This window comes from Sciurus vulgaris (genome assembly GCF_902686455.1).
Source record: "Sciurus vulgaris genome assembly, chromosome: 5".
Classification (NCBI taxonomy): Eukaryota; Metazoa; Chordata; class Mammalia; order Rodentia; family Sciuridae; genus Sciurus; species Sciurus vulgaris.
Window position 1 is genome coordinate 139,474,704 of NC_136465.1, and position 13,452 is coordinate 139,488,155.

At 34.5% G+C, this 13,452-nt stretch overlaps 1 protein-coding gene across 1 annotated transcript in view; it reads left to right on the forward strand.

The window, feature by feature from the left end:
• Positions 1 to 13,452, forward strand: part of NAV3 (neuron navigator 3) — a 413,749-nt gene that overhangs the window by 375,627 nt on the left and 24,670 nt on the right. The window contains 6 exon segments of the mRNA XM_079142522.1: positions 5,950 to 6,071; positions 6,920 to 6,940; positions 7,625 to 7,800; positions 8,080 to 8,145; positions 9,378 to 9,531; positions 10,922 to 11,096. Coding sequence (XP_078998648.1) covers positions 5,950 to 6,071; positions 6,920 to 6,940; positions 7,625 to 7,800; positions 8,080 to 8,145; positions 9,378 to 9,531; positions 10,922 to 11,096 — 714 coding nt within the window.

Consider the following 13,452-nt stretch of genomic DNA (forward strand, 5'->3'; position numbering starts at 1 on the left):
AATATGCTAATATACCAAGTCTCTGGCATGCGGAGCAACTTCTCCTGGGTGGGACAATGCTCTAGATAATTTTAAAATAAGAAGAAAACAGACTAAAACTCAGCTTGCATTTTATTATGACCATACTTCTACAATTTTAAACAATGGAAGTATTCCTTTTTGCCATTGTCTTACTCTTTGGTTCACCACTAAAGAAATGCTCATTATTGTCATATCATTTTTTTCTTTACATAGGTTCAATTTATTTGTGTCCTCTTTTCAATCGCATTAAATATGTTCCATTCTCTCAACTTAAAAATTATTTCCTAAATCCTCATTTCTTATCATCTCTCTTCCTATTTCCAGATATGTTCTGGTAAAATAATTTTGAAACTTTTCAAAGTCGTCAATCACCAATCACCCTTCAGCCCATAGGATCACAGATTCTATTCCCACCACTCCACCAAAACTTTTCTCTCCAGGGTCAGCAATGACTAGCATGACAGTTAATCCAGGGAAATATTTAAAATTCTTATTGTGCTAGTCATGGAAACCATATTTGATACTGATGTCTAATCCCTTCTGCTGAAAACATTCAATTTTTTTCTCATATCCAGGACATCCTATGTTATTGGTTTTCCTTCTTATCCTTTGAAATTTTTCAGAGTTTTTTTTTCTTTTTCTGTATATTCACTTTATTATATGCATTTGTTAATTATTGATATCCTAAGCTGTCTTCCAAACTGCTTCTGAACCCTATGATTCTATACATCCTCTATCCAAAATTCTGTACAAACTCACGTAGCGCTGTAGCTATCATTATCATTTATGTGCTGGTGACTGTCTCTGGGTCTCTAGGCCGGGCTTGTCTCTTGAGATAGAGCTCTATTTAGTTGCCAAGGAAGAACTCCCCTTGGGTATCTTTGATACTGCATCACCCTTCTTTCATCAAGATGTCATTCATAACTCCATCTTGACTCAATAAATCTGCAAGTTCTACTGATTCTATCCCTTCAGTATCTCTTAGATTTGTTCACTTTTTCCTTATCCTACTGTCACCATTCTTCATGTCTCTCCTAAACTATGGCCACAAAGTCCTACGTAGCTTTTCTTCTCTTAATCTTACCCATTTTATACCATTCTTCATGCTAAAGTCAGAGCAATCATCTAAAGCAGGTATCTATAGGCACCCCCTTGCCTTTTGGTTGAAAAACAGTTCCTCCACATGAGATAATCTCCCTTCACCAACTTTAAGTGGTTGCTAATTATGTGCCAGATGCTGTTCTTGACTTTGTTTCTTGCTCTTTCATTATACTGTGTGTTCCGTATTTCAGCTTTCCTGAATTTCTTTCCATTCTTCGTAAGTTCTTAATACGGATTGATTACTCTACTTGGAACATTCTACCATGTTTGTTCAACATAAAAACTTTTTTTGGGAAACTGCAGAAATTAGCTTCAATATGCCACTTTGTCCCCGTAAACTGGATGAGGTCTCCTGTGATGTTTCTGGAAATAGCTGTACTTCCCTTATTAAAATTTGCATTGTACTCTGGTGCCTTTGAGGTCTGTCTGTCCTGATTTATGTACGAGGGTTTGTTTCTTCATCCCAGTGCCTGTGGCAATGCCTTGCACATGAAAGGGGCTTATTCAAATTTCATAGAAAAGAATAACATAATTAAAAATATATAGCTGAATTTAAACTTTAGGAAAACAGTTACATAAAATGAGGTCTACTTAAGTTGAAAGACAAACTGGGTTTCTATGGGCTACTTCTGTTAAGAATTTAACAACTTTCCATGTGGGGGAGTTGATTTATATGCTACATGGAAAATTACTGCGTATTTAAAGCTTATCTTAGAGCTATAATAAAGCAGCTTATGTTCTAAGTCTTCATGTCGTAAATAGGTCCAGAAGGGATTTAAAAAGGCTTAATCCCTTCTTTAATACAGCACAAGTCACTGAAGTGAAACTTTCTGGAAGGATTCCTTTTATCTTAGGCAACAGGTAGCTTAGTATATCTATCGGAATTTAAAAAATAGGAATTCCTTTACTCAGAGATGTGGGAGGGGTAGTAACTAAGAGGAACAAAATAATGTCATATCTAAGTTGGTCAAAAAATATGAAAAAAATAATTGCCCACATTTTAAAAATTAGCAAAATAAATAGTTACATAGTCAACAGTATTTAGACTGTGTTTCTGAGATACTAAGACAATATTAAATTCAGTGAATCTAACATTATTTGTGTCACATTGACCATTAATATATGAAGAAAAGTCAGTTGGATTAATTATATATCTTTCTATGGTTTATTCAGATTGGATAGTCTATAAATTTGTGAAATCATATTGAAATTCAGTTTTTGAGAACTTTAAAATAATTTTATATAAATTTTTAGCATATAATCTTATCATAACTATTTGGAGTAAGGCAACACTTTTATAGATGGTCAAATTATAGCAAATTTGCATAAAACTCATTAATTTACCTTTTTATCTAAATTTGTGCATCACATTTATTAAAAGTGACAAATAAGAAGTCTATAATAAAATGATATTTATTCATTTATAAGTGTATTTAAATGTCTGCTATGCCCTTGGAAATTTTGTTTCTTGAATACAAAGATTAAAAAATGAAAGATTCTAAGCTGGGCACAGTGGTGCATGCCTGTAATCCCAGTAACTCCGGAGGCTGAGGCAGGGGGATCACGAGTCAAAGCCAGACTCAGCAATTTATCGAGACCCTAAGCACTTCATGAGATCCTGTCTCTAAATCAAATACAAAACAGGACTGGGGATGTGACTCAGTGGTCAAATGTCCCTGAGTTCAATCCCCAATACCCCCCAAAATAATTAAAAAGAAAAAGAAAATGAGTGATTCTATACCCAAGTGGACCATAATTCTCTTCAATGAAAGGTAAATATGTATTTTACCACATATGTCCATGTTATATATTTCTCATATATACATATTTCATATGTTAAACAACTGTAACTAACATAATTATTATAAGACTGACAGTTGAAGCTATGGGAAGTTTTACTTTTATTTTTCCAAATATATTATTGTTCTTTAAGTCACTACCTCTGTGTAAACATGAAATAGTTTTTCTTTAAGAAGTACCATCAAACAACATTACCCTATGTAAATTTATGATTACACAAATGGTATGCCTTTACTCCATGTACAAACAGAGAAACAACATATATCCTATTTGTTTACAATAAAAAAAAAAAAAAAAGAAATACCAAATAGGACTGGGGGTATAGGCCAAGGGTTAGAGTGCTTGCCTAACATGAGTGCTGCCCCGGGTTTGATCACCAGTACTGAATAAAAGAAAGTACCAAGTACAATTAAATAAAATATATACATATATTAAATTACTATTAGTGATAAATATATTTTAGAAATAATGGCAAACAGAGTTGTTTTGAGTCAACAATTAGAATAAACTTATTCAACAACTACATATTAATCGATTACTTCATGCAGTGTTGTGTAAGACCCTGGACATACACAGTAAAAAATAAATAAATAAACATGGACTTTGTCTGCACTGAACTTTCAGTCTAGTGGAAGAGCAGAAAATAAATGATTGTATGTGATCATTGGTGTAGCTGGGTATGCATACCACAGTTGTTCTAAGGTGGACAAGAACAGAGTGCCATAGAAAAAGAGTGTCCAAGGGCACCTATTAGAGGTTGTAAAGTCAAGAAAGACCTTCCTACAGGGGTAACATTTAACAGGAGATAGTGTTTAGTAAGGCAGTGGTGATGAAATGTTTCGTGAAGATTTTTCTAGCTCCTGTGTATAGAATGGTTTGAAGGTGAGAAATTTGGATAACTATTTTTGCTGCGGAGCAGGTAAGTGATGTTAGTAACTTGAACAGGGGGCAGGGGGCAGTGGTGGGGCAGAGGGTGACAAATGAAAATTAATGAGTAAACAAATGTATATCTGAAAAATATACTTTTAAAATAGGCATCTCCATGTGTTAGGATTGCTGGTATTTATTGGTTAATAATTCTTTGCTAACTCTATGATGCCCCATACAGAGCCAAATTCTTACAAGCACTAGAAAGAAACTGTTAAAATAAAATGCATTACCTATATTTTTAAAACTTTGAGATTAGTAAAATCAAGTATAATTTATTAATTCCAGATATGATTAAAACTCTAGAAATCTCTAACACATACCTGCTTTCTTTATGAAAGTTAGTTACTGGGAAAAGTTAGTAAATGTTGTGTCTTATTCAGAAAAGCTAATAGCCAACTGCAGCAGAAATTTAAAGCATGAATAAATACCTACACATAATTTTCTGTGATTTATTCATATGACTTCTATATTGATTAAGGGCTATTAGATTCCTTTAGTATTGAATCAAAACAGTGCACATAAATAAACAGTGCACATACCTTGATTTAGGTTTTAAAATTGGTACTTTGGGGTCATAAAAAACACTAAATGGTTCTCATAATTTTTTAAAATAATTTTAAGTGATCAAACCTAGGGATTCTGAAAAATGGCTCTTTTTTTCCTCCCACGAAATCTGTCAGCATGACTATCTTAAAGGGAAAATTAAGTTATTTATTGCTAATATATGTATATAAGTCTGAGTGTGCATGTATGAATCTATAAATACATAAGTCACATACCCACACATACACACATGTATTACATGTTCTTAAAGTAACCAGTTATATTGCCATGGATCATTTTTACTCTTCAAAAAATTAATCAACTGGACAGGCTTGATTTTATACTACTTTTTCTAAGAAAAATTTTAAAAGTTATATAGTAATTTTTCACATATTACAAGCTCCACTGAGGTTTTTTTTTTGCTTGTCTAATCTGATTAATACCAATTAAATATGTTAATAGGGATGTTCTAAAAGTATATTTGACCTTATACATTCTCTTGGTAACTGACTAGCTCTTAATACCAGTTTACTGTAAGTAAATAAAATTTCAGTTTGTTTTAATTTTAATAGTTACAAATAAATCTTATAGAGAATAAGTGGAAACTTTTAAAATGTTTATAAAATATCAAATGCTATTCTCTTTAAAATATCTTGTGTAACCAGAGAAGCACTGAATGCTTTGGGGAAGTTTAGCACAGCCATGTTATGTGGCAGGTTACACAATAGATATTAGACTCAGTCTAGCTCTGAGGTTTGTGCCCCTGTTTTTCATTTACATTGCCATGTGTGAATTATGTTTAGTAGATAAAATCATTTCATTGGTTTACATCAAGAGTAAAATTAAGTATGCAGGGGCATACTAAGCATCATTATTAGTCTTACTACTTACTTATGGGCAGGGGCTAGGGGTGTGTTGGAAGAATGATTTGCATATGTTCTTTAATTCACAAACTGCCTACCTAGACTCTCTCTGGAGGATCTTCTCCTCATTGCTTCTTTGACCTTGGTCAAGTCAACTCCTTTGCACTTCAAGTTCCTCATCTGCTAAATGATGTGTTTATTTGACTTCCGAGGTTTGTTTTGGCTCTGACATGGAATGATTCGGTGAAATGGAAAGTCAGTATGTTTGGCTTTGGTAACTTTATTCAAAGCACAAATATTAAAAAGAATTAATTCTCATCCTATTATGAGTTTCCATTTACTCCATGGAAATAATCACTTGGAATAAATCATTGTGGAACTGCTGTATGATCCAGGTATTCAGTAGAAATCACTAGGATGGCATTTCAATTTTGGACAAAATTCAGAACTCATTAAAGCATCGAGTGTTACAGACTCATATGAGATTCCTGCTGAATCTTAATGTAGATAACTCAGTTAATTAAAGTACATAAAGTTGTACTTTATTAAACTTGTAAGACCAAAACTGCAATAAAATGAACTATACAAAGCCTGTTGATCTTGGTTGGAGAACATCCTCTTTAGAAAGCCTCAAAGACGTTTTGTTCAGACTGCAACTCTTATGAGCAAATCTGATACTCTCTATTGCTAGATCTCCGCATCAGAAGACAGCATTCCTCTGAAAGTGTTTCTAGTATCAACAGTGCCACAAGCCATTCCAGCATTGGCAGTGGTAATGATGCTGACTCCAAGAAAAAGAAAAAGAAAAACTGGGTAAGCGCTCACCACCTGGCTAATTCAATAGCTCATTCTGTGATAAGGACTTAGGTTTTTTTTCCTCTGGAGCTTTAAAAATCTGCAGCAATTTACAGAGTCCCATCCAAGTGACTCTGGCACCTCAAATGTTGCACTAGTCACCAACATTAGCCTGTCACGGTGCTGAAGAGCATACTTTCTGGAGTGAGAACTAAGAGCAGGGGTTTATTGTCAGGGTGGAGAGAAAGACGATGATAAAGATGATGATGATGGTGGTGGTGGTGATGGTGATGATGTTAATGGTGGAGGAAAAGGAAAATTGGAGTTGATAAAAGGAAAGAACAGACTTTGAAAGCTACCACTGCACCCCTGAAATCAGTGGACTACAGTGTGAATAAGCTTACCCCACAAGAAACCAACCATATTAGCATGTGTGCTATTTGTTGTTGTTGTTTTTAACCAGTAGAACATAGTGGAAATGCAGAAATGAACTTTCACAGAACTGCACCTTAAATTTGCTAGAGATATTCTTATTATAATTTATGATAATAGTAAGCAACCATTAAAACCTGAGGGGAAGATTGCAGTCACTGCAAAAGTTTAAAAACAGCTAAGTGAAAGTTTTGGGTTTTTTTTGGTTTTGTTTTGTTTTGTTTTAAACCAGGAGATGAAGGTAGATTTTAAATAAATACAGCACTAAATGAAATCCAAAACAAAACTATCAGAAGTTACAGGAATGCTTTCTGTAAATAATGAAAAAAATCTTTTTTGTTTTAAAAAAATGTTTATGCAGGTAATATTTTAAAATACTGATCAGCCTTCATTCCCTTGATTTGTAATTCCACACTCTTTCATGTTTCTGCAAGGTGAACTCTAGAGGAAGTGAGGTGAATATAAACCATGGACAATTTGGCATGCATCTATACAAAAAACCCTACCTTGGCATGAATGCTATTCATTTTGGCAGTAGGCTTTTATACCTTTTAAAAACAGATTACCTTGTATGTCTTTTCTTTGTGTCTTTTCATTTTAATCTCAAATTTTAAAGAGAAGTAAAACCACTTTCTGAATAGAGCTGTAGGGGATACCAATTCTGGTTTTGAATAGTCTGGGAATTGAAAATTTGAATAGAAAATCACAATTAATGAAGTGTTAGGTGAATTTGATTTCATTTTGCTTTTTAAGTTTGTACTGTCAGCAGGATATGACTTGATTGTAGCGCTAAAGTGGCCATTTAAAACAAATTGCCTTGAAGAGAGAAGCATTGGGAATGGAGATCCCTTCAAGGTACTTAGTTTTAAATGAGTGCTCTGACAGCCATGCCCTTGACCTTGCACTATTTAAAAGCCTTCCATGTTTGCGCTGTGCTGGATTAATACAAAAGGAAAAGGAAAAACAACATGCAGTATCATGTTTTATTTTTTTAGAGATACTGTGCTGCAACTGTTAATACTCTGCTTATATATACTGACCCCAGGCAGTGGCTAGGTGGCACCTGCAAACTAACGCCCCGAAACAAAACCCCTCCAGGTACAAACAGACAAGAGAGGTAATTTCTGTCCTTCTTTCAGCTGAGAAGTTCTTTCAAACAAGCCTTTGGAAAGAAAAAGTCCACCAAGCCCCCTTCTTCACATTCAGACATTGAAGAACTTACTGATTCATCTCTTCCCGCATCTCCCAAGTTACCCCATAATGCTGGTGGTGACTGCAGTTCAGCATCCATGAAGCCCTCTCAATCTACCTCAGCGTAAGTTATTGCCTTTGCAGAATACTGACCCATTTTTTTTTAAATAAACACCTTCAGACCAAGCCCCTGTGTATGTTCTGAATGCAGTCAGTTGTACTTTCATAACTACAGCACCATATCTGTACCCATCATTTTCAAATCTTACTGAGAATGATAGACAGCATTTGCCTTTGTTTGTTTTTTTTTAAATAGTGATCTTATTCTCTACTTTTTTCAATCATTCTCACTTGTTTTCACTTGCATTTATCCATGTGTCTGTCTAACTGTGCATACATGCAGGTCACTTCTTGTCTGGCCACCAAAGAAACGGCAAAATGGCCCTGTGATCTACAAGCATAGATCCCGGTAAAATGATGTGATGCATGAAAACTGCAAAGATCCAGTTTCTAACCTACCAATACTTGCTTTTGTGTGTTTTCTAAAATTACTTGCATGCATTTCAACCACAAATACCTTCTCTGTGTTTTTCAATTAAAATTTTAGTTTTCTAAAACCAACCTACATTCCATTTGTCTTCGATCCTATTAGATAATCGAACAAGGCGTTTCTATAGTAACCTACTTTTAGATACCACAAGAAAGAACGTAACATTTAGAATGTAGAAATGCTTTTTGATGAAATGATTCTCTTTGTTTCACATACTGTTTAAGTCAGATTTTCCTGTATGCTCATGATAATGGCTATCATAGAACTGTCATGTAGAACAGAGCCACTGTGCTTTGGCTACATAATTTCATCATTTATGTGGGAAGGAAATAGCACCATGCCATTTTGTGATCAACAATCTAGTGTTCAAATTTTAAATGGAAAAGGTATTAGTCAATATAAAGCAAATTCTTTTGGCAGTTTTTTTTTTTTTATGAAGCTGTCTACAAACAACAAAAGAAAAAAAGAAAACAAGGGTATAGCACTATATGACCTTTCAGTGGCCCCAAGGTAGCCTCTTGCGTGGGCTGAGGTCTGCAACTTCCTTCCATTAGCTGTGATCTCCTGAATCAGCTGAGCCTAACAGGAAGATTATGCAACACTCATCCATTATTTAAAAGTCCAAAACTAATCTTCTAAATTATTTTCTACAATATTCACATTGGATTTTCTTTGTAACTGGAAGATGATGTAGAGGCAAATATGGTTACTGTTTGTACAATTTTACAAAAGGAGAAATCAACATTTTCAGGCTTGAGTCTTAAAAAGGAATATTTCACATGTTGCAAATGGAGACTTAAGGCCCTTGGAAAATATAGAATGAAATATAGTAATATTACTCTTCTGCCCTGTATTTGTGGGTAGGATATAGAGATACCAGCTACTAGGAATTTTGAGGATCACTTTGTATTCTGTAGATTGTTTTTAAATTTCAAAAAATAAGATTAAGAGAAAAAGAGAACTACTTTCAGTTTTGAACCTATGAATTCATTATGGTTAATAAAATTATTTCTCCTTTTCTCTAGGTTTTTCCAGCAAATACTTTCTGTACCTGCTGGGTACTGTGGCAGTTCAGCCTTTAAAAGAGGCATTGCTTTCCCTAATCCTCTTGCTTCCCAGACCACCGATTTTGTGTCTGTTTCTTTATTCAGGATCTGTGAATGCACAGAGGCTGAGGCAGAGATAATTCTGCAGCTGAAGAGCGAGCTCAGAGAAAAGGAATTAAAATTAACAGATATTCGGTTGGAGGCCCTCAGCTCTGCTCATCATCTTGATCAGATTCGGGAAGCCATGAACCGGATGCAGGTCTGTGCCTGAAGCACCTTCAGGGAACAAAATGGAGAGATAACAATGCTGCCTTTCCTCTTCCTTAAGTTATTATACAACAGATTCCATTTTTAAACCCACTGTGGAAATATACTCTGTTTATTCAGACTCACAACTCAGTTGTTAATACTGAATAGAGAATTTTGTCAAATCCAGAGTTGGAAGTGGGAGAGCAAACTGGCCAGTTGAACTTTTACTATTATACTATTGCTTATACTAGTGTTGGATTTGGGTTGAGAGCTAAGTGTTAAACTACTACAATTCTTGATTCTTCATTTTTCCATGAGTTACCTTTATGTTGACTTTCTAAAGTGTTCTTTTGAAATATGGCTTTCAAATACCTTTACCTATTTTTCTATTGAAAAACAAAAATAATGAAAAAAACTATAGAAATTCAACACAAGATTTCTGAATATTGAAATTAAAGTGATTTAGAATGCCATCTGTAAAAGTAAAGCTTTCGTATTTTTGAAAGCATCTGAAAGCTAAATTCAGAACCGGTCTGTGCTCAGACTAAGTTTTCATTTTATTATTGTAAACCAGTAATCACTTGGTACCACAGATGACGGAAATAAGAAAAGCTTATTTTGCTCTGCAGATTCATCTGCCACTGTATATATTCATAAGAAGGTTTTTATGAATTTACTGCCCCATCTTGAGAAAACAAAACCTTTTTCATTTGTTAACTAGAATTATGAAGTAATTTTATATTGCTTTATATATTATTTTTGTTTTGCTGTTTCTCTATTCTCCATGAATTTACAGAATTACAAATGACATCATTTGCCTATGAGATTTTAATATCACTTTTTTTTTTTTTTTTTTTTTTTTTGTGGTGCTGGGGATTGAGCCCAGGGCCTTGTGCTTGTGAGGCAAGTACTCTCTCTACCAACTGAGCTATATCCACAGCCCTTAATATCACTTTTAATATGAAAAGTGTTAGGATCTATTGAATCTTAAATCATAAATCATAAATAAATCATAATCATAAATCTTAAGATTTATGCTATTCTTAATTCAAATGAGAAATGAGGTCAAGTCTTGAAAAAAAACCTTCTCAAAAATAGGATATTTTTTAAAAATAGGGTTGGGGTGTACCTCAGGGTAGACTGCTTTCCTAGCATGCTTCAGGCCCTGGGTTTAACTCCCAGCGCATAGTAATTATTATAATAATAACGTCTATACTTGTGAATATAGAAATACATACACATCAGAGACAAAGTGAAGGTTAACTTTCCTTGTTTATTAGGAAACCTCTTTTCATGATTTATATTTGCTTATTGAAAGCAAGCTCACATGCTTCAACAGAGGAATCTAACACAAGCCTTAGAGCCACTTTCTCATCCAACATTTTTCATCTTAATAACAGAATGAAATTGAGATACTAAAGGCTGAGAACGACCGGTTGAAAGCTGAGACTGGTAACTCAGTAAAGCCTGCGCGGCCACCTTCCGAGTCCTCCAGCAGCACCTCCTCCTCCTCTTCCCGGCAGTCCCTAGGGCTGTCTCTCAACAATCTGAATATCACAGAGTCGGTTACCTCAGGTGAGCTAGTGCGCGTGCCCACCCAGCCCAGCACACCTGAGGCTCAGCGCAGGTGGGGACAAGCCTGGAATTTGAAAAATGGTACCCTCTCCTGAAAATGTTAACATTATCAGAAATAATCCCATTTTTATCTTACAAATTCATTCTACCTGTGGTTTTAAAAGAACATAATATGTGAAACTTTGTGAATATATTTCATAATATGTAAAAAAACATAGTATGTGAATCTTAGAGATATATATTTCATATCATTTTTTAAAATACCACTTTTACTTGGGAAGTGCTTCGCCATGACTAGGAATAGAATGAAGAAATAATAAGTATTCTCAGTGATGATCATTAGTACTTATGAATATAATAATAATAACTCCATGCAACTTAATAGAATTTTCAGTGTACAGTCAGTTCCTAAATTAGACTAGATGATACTGAATGATGTTGCCTAGAGAGAACATAATACTGCTACATCATCCAGTCTGCAGTTCTATTAAATTTTCAACAAACTGAAAGAACATACTGGATTCAACAGTACTAATGATGGAACAAGGGTACAGTTTTGATTTGATTGCAAATGGAATCATATGACATAATTTCATCCTAATATCTGATGAACTATTCAGTTCTGAAGTATAACTGCTCCTATGGCATTGAATCATTTTATGATGTAAGATTTAGTTTCGGAAATGTTTACATGAGGATCTGGGGTGATTACAAAGTACAACCACCAGATGACGCTTGGAAACCAATAGTGCACATGTTCCTGAATAATTTTATATGCCAGTGTAGAACTGAGCCACTTTGCTGCTTGCCTTAAATCACATTGAAATACAGAAAGAGAAGGAGAGAGAGGAGGAGGAGGAGAAGCAGAAGCCTGAAGATTAGGGAAATGATATAGAATGCTGTTTTTGATTATATTTTTTGTAAATTACATCTCTTCAAAAAGTAAAAATTTTTAAAGTTCTATTATGGCTGTCCTTACAACATAAAATAAATGACCTAAATGTGTATTTACCTTCATCTTATATCTAAAAGGCAAGTTGGAATTTCTCCTAATTCAGGACAACAATGTTTATAAACATTTGGGACCAAAATTTACTCCCCCACCAGAAAACAAACAAACAAACAAACAAACAAAAAAATAGGTCTCTCACTTTAAATTTGCTGTTTTGCTGTTTTTCCAGAAACATTTTCTTAGGTAATTGTCCTATCAATATACTGAGAGCAGGGAAGACCCAGACCTATACTCAATAGGATTTAGAATAAGCAGAGGAAATGAATAATAAAAGAGCAAAACTTACTAAACATAAGGATAAAATACTTTTAAAGCATTATCTCATACACTCAATAACCCTGCAAAGTAGATACTGTTTAAGCCCATTTTACAGATCAGAACCAATACTTAGAAAAGTGACTACAGCAGTTTGGTTTTTTTTCAAGATCGTGTAACTTAGAAGTAGAAGAACTAGTATTTGAATTCAGTCTGGATGAATCCAGTGCCTGGACTTTATAGTGTTGATTTGGCTCCAGGTAGCCATAGCCACATATACAGATGCCAAGCACAGTCACTCATTTAATGGTAAATCTATCCTACTGTTGTGAGAAGTTAGATGTGTTCCAAGGCAAACTTGAGCAGATATGTGGACCAGCAATCAGGTTAAACCCCTTGCCATAGATTACAGCCTCCTTCAACATCACTTCCTACTACATGTGCTGCCCTCCCAAGCTCTTACACAAGTCTCTTTCACTTATTCTTGTTAACTGAATCTCTTCACTTTCACTTTCATTCTTCACCTGCCCAGCGCTTCACCTTCTGGTCTTACCTCAGACATCCCCTTCCCAAGAAACCCTTCCAGAATTGCCTATCTAGAGCTTCCTCTCTTCAGTTTCTGCTTCACTGACCTGTCGATTTCCTACAGAGTACAACACATTCTGAAACTACCTATTTGAGAATGTATATTCCAAAAGAGCAAGGAATTCATTTTCCTTCTTACTTTGGTATTTATTCTCAATGCCCAGTATACTTTCTAATATCCTTTAGGCTTCATGGGTATTTGTTGAATATTTATGAATATTTGTGAGTAGTTGAGCAGAGTACTAATGAAATAGACATGAATTACAAGAACTTTATGTATGAACAACCAATGGAAAACTAACTTTCTGAAATTAGAAACAAGAAAATTAACACTTAAGGAAGAGGGTTTGGGGGGAGCAATATTCATACATATGCATGGTGTATATTTAATTCAATACGGGTATACAATATGTAATAATCAAGTCAGGATAATAAGCACTTTCTTCTTATCAAACATTAATCATTTCAATGCATGGGAATTTTATACTCTTCTAACGATTTTGA